This window comes from Trematomus bernacchii, unplaced genomic scaffold (genome assembly GCF_902827165.1).
Source record: "Trematomus bernacchii unplaced genomic scaffold, fTreBer1.1, whole genome shotgun sequence".
Taxonomy (NCBI): Eukaryota; Metazoa; Chordata; class Actinopteri; order Perciformes; family Nototheniidae; genus Trematomus; species Trematomus bernacchii.
This window is the reverse complement of record NW_022987739.1, coordinates 24927021-24935224: the sequence shown is the minus strand read 5'-3', so window position 1 is coordinate 24935224 and position 8204 is coordinate 24927021. Positions and strand designations below refer to the sequence as shown.

General features: G+C 40.7%; 2 protein-coding genes across 7 annotated transcripts in view; one reads left to right on the top strand and one right to left on the bottom strand.

Annotated features, from left to right (window-relative positions):
* Positions 1 to 965: 965 nt before the first annotated feature.
* On the bottom strand, positions 966 to 4417 carry ddx10 (DEAD (Asp-Glu-Ala-Asp) box polypeptide 10). Its single transcript, XM_034147622.1, has 2 exons — positions 2996 to 4417; positions 966 to 2242 (listed from the first exon to the last, which is right to left on the bottom strand). The coding sequence occupies exons 1-2, from the start codon at positions 4331 to 4333 to the stop codon at positions 1067 to 1069; spliced, it is 2514 nt and encodes an 837-aa protein (XP_034003513.1). The 5' UTR covers positions 4334 to 4417; the 3' UTR covers positions 966 to 1066.
* A 2024-nt stretch (positions 4418 to 6441) lies between these two features.
* szt2 (SZT2 subunit of KICSTOR complex) overlaps positions 6442 to 8204 on the top strand; it is a 95186-nt gene continuing 93423 nt past the window's right edge. For all 6 annotated transcript variants that reach the window (XM_034146642.1, XM_034146641.1, XM_034146640.1 and 3 more), the window contains exons 1-2: positions 6442 to 6587; positions 7765 to 7890. In XM_034146642.1, coding sequence (XP_034002533.1) covers positions 6564 to 6587; positions 7765 to 7890 — 150 coding nt within the window. In that variant the 5' untranslated portion in view covers positions 6442 to 6563. The remainder of the gene's footprint in view (positions 6588 to 7764; positions 7891 to 8204) is intronic.

The following is an 8204-nucleotide window of genomic DNA, read 5'->3' as shown; positions in this document are numbered from 1 at the left end:
TAACTTTACAGCCAAGTTATTGCCAAAATGGCGATAGCATTCTGTTATGAAATGACTTTGATATAACATAAGAAAGGTTAGATCATGTTAAGTATTCACTACATTTCAATAATTACAAGCCCTCTGATGATGAAGGTAATTGATAGAAGAACTTTAAGAGAGAAGGATAAATAAGAGGCTCTACACAAGACTGCAGATTGAAAAGGAAGAAACATCCAGGAGGAAACTCAATGACATCATACCCTCTGTTCCTTTTGCAGCTTTACTAACATCTGATGGGTCAACATTCACAATAATAAAAAATGTCAATGGTTTTGTTATATCACAAATACAAACATTATACTTTAAACTCAAAGCGGCAGTGATGGTTTTGACTAGTGCAGTGATGAAGTGTTTTTGTAGGCCAACCCGGAAGTTAACGTTGCAAGGTGAGGGCCCCCTCGACAAAAAGAAATGGGATTTTTCTGTTGGATTTTGATACATAGAAAATAAGGTCTTTTGCAGACGAGAGGTGTAAATGCAATCGCCAGAAGTAAAAAGCTAATGTTAGGCTATAAACTCAACTAAATGACGGTCGCATGACTTCATGTCACCACGGCTAACTAAAAGCAGCTAGTGTTGGCCATGCTGACATTAAGCAGTCTCATTTAAACATTTGTTAGCAACCGCCTTTATTTTTTTTAAACACATGAAAGCTTTGGACAATCACGAATGGGGTAATTACTGGCATATTTTGGGTTGTTGAACAAAACGGAAACATCACAGGCGTCCAATCAATAACATGTTAAAAAAAAAACGGAATGATTCTAAGGTTTATCGACTTGTTCCTGCATCACTCTGTTAGAAATGTAAGAGCCATTAAACAGAGTAACTACTCCAGTTGTTCATTATGAAGAACAAACCCTGAGAATTATGTCATCAAGGTTTACAAACAGACTCAAAAATGTCCTCTAGTCATTTCACTCTTGATTTTGTAATTCAACTTTATTTAAAAGACCAGTTTATTGTTGGAAAAGCCTCCTTTAAGCCCTGCCTCCTCCTTTAAGCCCCGCCTCCTCTTTCCTGTCTACCTCCCGCCTCCCAGCAGATGTAAGACTAACTCCTCGTCTTCAGCCAGAGACAGGCCAGTGTCCAGGGGTGTGTTATCCTCCTTCTCTTGCCTCACTTTCTTCCTCTTCCCCACTGTGTGCTCCTCCTCTTCCTCACCGCTGCTGTGCTGCCGTTTGGCTGCTGTCACCTCCTCCTCCTCCTCCTCCTCCTCCTCCTCGTCAGGTCTCACTTTGTCAGGGTCTGGCAGGGAGCTTGGGTCGAACTCATCGTCGCTGTGATTGGCCAGGTAAGCAATCACCTCGTCTTCCTCATCGTCAGACTTGTTTCTGTGCTTGCTGGTCTCCTTCCTGGCAGCCTTGGCCTTCAGCCTCTTCTCCGTGTGTTTGGCCTTCACCTTGCGTCTGTACTCCAGCTTGTCGAACTCCTGGTCCTCGCGCTTCAGCCTCTCCCTGGCCTTCTCCATGTTGATCCCTGAAACCCCCTCGTCTTCATCATCAGCAGTCACTGCCCGTTGCACAGGGGGCCACGTCTGCACGGCCTGTCCTTCCTCACTGAACGTCACTTTGGTGTTGACCTGGAAGTTTCTCTTGAGGATCTTTTTGGCTTCTTTAAACTTCGTCTCCGTTTCCATTTTCATATTAGAGTCCTCGTCAGGTTCATCTGAACTCTCGCCATCCCCCGTCAGATTGAACACGTCTTTTCTTTTGACTGTGAGCAAGTCCAAGTCTCTTAGATCATCTTCGTCCTCATCGCTGTCTGCACCCAGACCTAATACCTTCTGATCCTCATCTCCTTCCCTACCACCTTCCTCATCATCACCTGATTCTTCTGACTCCGAGCTCTGACTTTCCTCCGGATTGTTCCCCTTCAGCTGGGCCTTAAAGCTCTTCAGCTCCACCTCTTCCTCAGACTGCTCCTCCTCCTCCTCCTCCTCCCTCTTTGCTTCTTTCTCCTCTTTCTGTGCCTGGGCTTTACTCAGGAAGCGAACCCTCGGAGCCACGGCAAGGCCTAGAGAATGAGCGTAATCGTTGAGCTTGAGTTTGAAGGCATCAAACACCTCTTTGTTCTTCATGAGGAAGACGGAGCGCAGGTAGGAAACGAAACACCTCTGAGCCCTCTCCTTCTGCTCCTGCTCCTGGGCCAGGAAGGCCTGCAGCTTCTGCTGAATGTTCTGCAGCTTCTCTGGGTTCACCTGCGATCAGTCAGGAAACAAAACTGATGAATACATGTTGTATACTGCTCTTTTTTTGTATCCAACACTTGTATATTGCTTGTGTTGCATTTAAAGGCATCCTGAGGAGTTTCTGACCAATAACATCATTTATAAATGGTATCTTATTGCAATGAAAATCTATATATCGAGATAACATATGCATATAATATAATGTTGTCTAAGTTAACAATAAAAAGCACAAACTAACTCACATTTCTCAGAAAAACTGATGTGAAATGATTTAAAGGAATGGTGTTTTCATCCAAGACTGCTTAGGGGAATATCTCAGTGTAATACATACTAAGCTTGTATCACTCCTAGAAATGTATAAAACATATTTCTTAGTATGCTTAAAGCACTTTGTTTCACTGTTGAAAGGCTTCAAGCCAAATACAATATTGACATTATCTTACTAATCAGCCAATTCGATGTCACTCATATAACTCCAGAAAGAAGTTTGGTCACTGACCTCTGATCATTTTCAGTTTCTGCAAACAGCACTGAGAAATGACATATTGAAAAGATTCAAGAGCAACAATCTGTTGTAACTTGTAATGTATGACGTGTAATCACATTTTTTTGATGACCAGTGTTAATGCAGTGTTGATTAAATAAAACATCAAACCACTGCGTATAAATGTATTACCAGATCACAAAAAATTGCAGATGGGTTTGTTTTGATCTGCTCAATGTGTGTGTGTATGGAGATGCTGTGGATGTTGGGGGTCTAACCTGGATCTTATTGATGGGGACCTTCTTCTCCTGCAGCTGTCCAATCATACCCTTCTCCTCAGAGGGCAGCAGCAGCAGGAGGGCTTCCCCCCCCTCCTTGTACCTGGCGGTGCGGCCCACCCTGTGGATGTAGGTGTCTGCATCCTCCGGACAGTCAAACTGAAGCACCCAGTTGACTGTGGGGAAGTCCAGGCCTCTGGCGGCTATGTCTGTGGCTAAGAGCACCGCGTTCTGCTTTCTGAGGAAGTCGTTGTACACCTCCACCCTCTTCATCTGCTGCTGCTTGCCATGCAGAGCCAGGATGGGCATGCCAGGTCTGAGGCGACAGAGGACCCGGAACAAGTACTGCACCTCCTTGCAGCAGGCGAAGAAGACGATGATCTTCTTCTTCAGGTGGCTCCTGATGAAGGAGAACAGCATGTTGACCTTCAGGTGGAGCTCACACACCACGTAGCTCTGCTCCAGGGTGGCAGGTGTGCTGAACTTGGCCTTCTCGTGGACCCACACGTACTCTGGGTCTTTGAGGCTGAGGCGGGCCAGGTCTTTGACGGATTTGGTCTGCGTGGCGGAGAACAGCAGCGTCTGCCTGGTCTTGGGGAGGTTCTCCACAATGGCGTTGAGGGTATCCGCAAACCCCATGTCCAGGATGCGATCCGCCTCGTCAAGAACAAGCATATGGAGGTCTGAGGCGAGGAAGGTGGCCGTCTCGTCCATGTGCTGGAGCAGGCGTCCCGGGGTGCAGATCACGATGTTGGTGTTGTGGATCCTCTCGGACTCGCTCTTCAGGTCCTTACCACCGATGATGAGCCCCGCGGAGAACTCGTGGTTCTTGCCCACCTTGCGGAGGACCTCGTAGGTTTGATAGGCGAGCTCTCTGGTGGGGGATATGATGAGGGCACCGAGGCCGTCCACTGAGCTCCACTGCTGGCGGTACAGACACTCCAGCACCGGTATGAGGAAGGCTAAAGTTTTCCCAGAGCCGGTTTTAGCGGCGCCGAGGACATCTTTACCCTGCAAAGCGTGGCCGATAGTTTGCCTCTGGATCTCGGTGGGCTGTCGGTACTGCATCCCCTGCAAACCTAACAACGTTTTCTTTGAAATGGGGAAGTCTGAAAACCTGACAGCCTCCTTGCTGTTTATGTCTGGATACCTGCTGACTAGCTTTTCGATATACTCCCTTTCGACCTGCCACTCAGGCTTCTTTGGGGGTCTGTCGCTCTTCACTCGTGCTTTCGTCTTGTTGTATTTTTTCTTCCATTTCTCGAAGTTTCTGACGGGGTCTGCGCTGTCTTTCATCTTCGCAGGTTTAGGTTTATTCCCGGTGGATTTTTTCTCCATGATTTAAGAGTAAACCGAGCAATAAAGCAAGTTGAAATCACACTGGCAGCACCTTCTTGTAAACAACGTGGAGAACACGGCTCCTCGTCGCATGTTGCACTACGTCATCATCAAGCGACATTTTTGCCCTGAGAGTTGACTGTCAGGCATATACATCCATGGTTAGGCAGCACCTCCTGCATCAAAACTATAAACGAAAGAACATATTTGACCAATTGTCACTGTTTCATTATTTGAATCTATGTTATCATATTTTGTTCTAATTCATGACCCAACAGCATTCTTCCTATTGCACTTTAAACTGGAAAACAGCAGCCTAATTAGTCAATATGGAAATGTATACACATATTAAAGACCAATGCGTTTATATAAATCAGATTATATATATCACAATACATGGAGATCTAAAATATACAAATATCCTGTCTGAACAAGAACATTACACATGACGTAAATATTTGGAAAGGGACCTGGGAAGCATAACTCTGGGCGAAAAAAATCCCTTGTCACTTGAAGTAAAGAATATTATCATAAAAACTTTTCATATCACTGAATATCATATATATTTGTATTTCTGTTCAAATAAAATGTTATTATACTGATTATGTAACTAATATTGTATTGTACTAAGATTGGTTAAACTGTGAAAAATAAAACAGCATATGAAACATTCAGTTTGTCCGTAGAGAAATTGATAGTTTCGATATTCTTGCAACAATTCCACAGTGGTGTATAACTGAACACAAGTGATATAGCAGTGACGCTTCCTGATCACATGTCACTTAAAAACAAGGATCACGGAAGTTTAATGAAAGTCTTTCCAAAATAAAAGCATATAAATAATAACATCTAATGAAACATAACCGTTAGATGCAAGTTCATTGTTAGGACGAAACGTTGAAAATAAGGACAAAAATACCATATTTAAGAGTATTATTTAAGTGTATAAAAGCATGCTACAACACATCCTCCATTTAAAAAATAAACAAAGTCTTTAGACATTGAAGATGTGTTATCAATAATGTGACAGAAAATGTAGCACCACTAGGCCTACTATAACAACACTTCTGTTGAAATTAATAAATGGATTTTAGAATGTGTGTATTTTATCATTCCGAGCAGCCCTTTTTCTATGGTGACATTTCAAAAGTTATATTCTGATAAAGGCCAAACCAATTAAAAAAACATATATTTCCTCAAAAACATTCAACATTTGAATTGTCTTTAATTAAAACGCTGAATTTATTACTTATATTTACTTCAACTCACTTATGCTATACAAATAATTGAAATTGTGAGGGTGTTCCCATAGACTATATAAAGGGTGTTCCCATTGTGCAGATGTGAAAGAAGATTGTTTACTTAAGTAAAAGTAGTATATGTTAGAATTGAAAGTCCTGTATCCAAAAGAATATTGGCATCAAGATATACTTAAAGTTCCAATAGTAAAAGTCCTCATTATGGCTAAAGGCCCATTTCAGAATCATATATATTAAATTAATGTATCAAGATCAGATGGTGGAATAACTACTCAGATCCTTGACTGAAATAAAAGTAGCAATACATTATGTAAAAATTCTCTATTACAAATAAAAGTCCTACTCAAGAGAACATGTACTTAACGTATAAAAAGCAAAAGTACTAGTTCTGCATAAAATGGCCCTTCATATGTGATAAATATATTATTATATATGACAATATAAGATTAATAAAATAGTTGCATCAAGCAGCATTTTGCTGTTGTACACACAAACACATTTTTGTAATATGTTGTATACTTCTACTTTTTTTTTTACGTGAAACAGTTAGACCGGTAATTACATCTTTAGAGATGCATTATGTAAAAAGTTGATCACATGTTTTTTAAATGCAAAATCTGAAAAGTAACTAGAGCTGTTTAATATAATAGAGTAAAAATACCTTATTTCCCTTTTAAATGTAGTGAAGAAAAAGTAGCATTACATGGAAATACACTAATGTCATATACTAATGTCACAATTTGTGACATTAGTATATCATTTGAAATATGCTTATGTCCGTGTAGGTCAAATACGTTTTATTTTGAAAGATTTGACCGGAAACTGTATGCACTGTCACCCAAACTGACATTACTCTGCGAACACCTGACAAGACCAGACAAGACAAATGATAAACAAGTATTGGGCGGATTATATTCCACAAACCAAAGTGAATACCGGTCAGCTGAGGCAGTCCCTATGTGATTCACGGCATGGCAGAGAGACCGGACAATGAGGTACCTTTACCTTTTGGCTGCAGAAAGAACAACAGAGGCTGCATATCTTGGGAAAATAAGAGCACGTTTTTTAATCAAATTGTTTGCCCTAAAAGTCAGCAGACAAAGTCCTGTTTCAATTAAAGCCTAAGTATGAGCAGTCCCAAGCAAATAGAGCTTTGCTAACACCCCTTGACGTATAGAAACTAGTGTTAGCTGTACGTTAGCTCGACAGCTAGCAATAACAACCAAGCTGCAAGTGAGCACGAGCCACGTTAGTCTCGAGCTAACAGTTACATTTAAGTTAAAAGCAGTTCCTGTGTGTCTGGCTCTGCAGCATAGTGTTGATGAATGCAGCCTAGACATGCAGTGCCTTGGTAACTACAGTTTTGTAGTGCATTTTAACATTTAAGAAATGCATTCAGTTTGAGAAGAGGTGTAAGAAATAAAGTCAAACATATTAATACTACATTGTAAACATACTATCTGTATGTAAAATTCCTCCATTCAAAAGTGTACTTAAGTACAAAATACAAAAAGGATTGGCATCAATATATACTTCAAGTACAAACAAAAAAAGTACACATTTCCTAGTAGGCTATTGCCCATATCAGATTAAAACATATACAATTTTTCTATTAGGATTATTATGAATGCATTTATGTCAATGTTCACTTGGTAAAGGTAGGGATTATTGAAAGGACTTGATATACTGCTATGTAGCTTAACATATAATAATACATACTGATTTATTGGTTGATTCATAGTCTTAGAGGTCCATTCCTGCAAAGTAGCTAGTAACTAATATTTTTAAATTAAGTAAAAAATGACCTCCAAAATGTAGTAAAGTAAAAGTATCAGGTAGCATAGCACGAAAATCCTCAAGTGACGTACAAGTACCTCAACATTGTACCTAAGTACAGCATTTGCACAGTTGTTCTTAGTTACATTTCAGTTTTGAGTATGAATCTTAACTTGAACGTCAGTGTCAATGTCAACATGTGAGTTTACATCAGATTTACTACAGGAAGACTAATGTTAATAAGATGTATTAGTTGATGCAATAACAGAGGCTAAATCAGTGCTGTATTCTTAGTCGGTATCAAAGAACTTGCCAATTCCCACCCTAATAATGCAAAACATACTCTACTGTACTGCTCCTAATGCTGACAATGTTCTATGTGTCTGTCACTGGAAGGTGGAGGAGGCGGACCAAATCTACCTCCTGATGAAGGAGGAGTATCGCATCTCCAGGAATGTGCGTCTGGCCTGGTTTCTTGGTAAACTGAACCAAGTTATCTGGCCAGCATCAAAGCCTGAACTGGTGAGTTGATCACAAAGACCAAAGTCATGTGAAGGTGTTTACTGTTTACTTCGAAGCCACTGTTAAAGGGCTAATGATGCTGGTATATTATTTTGGTAATATTTTAGGCAGTTGAGGGAAAAGCCCCTTAAAGGTAATATTCCAAAAAACACAATAGGGCCTCTTCAAACTGCTTTATAGGGGTACTGTGGCATCCCCGAATTCAATGCAGTTGCAATTTGTTTTGATACATTCCTTAAAATATAATAAACCAAAAAGTCTACAAAAAGCACAAAGTTAAAAAAAGATGACCCGAAGGTGGAAAAATATTTTTG

What these genes read in the sequence shown, in the direction of transcription:
- ddx10 (XM_034147622.1), bottom strand. Translation starts at nt 4,333, where the DNA reads ATGGAGAAAAAATCCACCGGGAATAAACCTAAACCTGCGAAGATGAAA. An exon ending in TCCCCATCAATAAGATCCAG is followed by an intron (nt 2,243 to 2,995) that starts GTTAGACCCCCA and finishes GACTGATCGCAG; the next exon opens with GTGAACCCAGAGAAGCTGCA.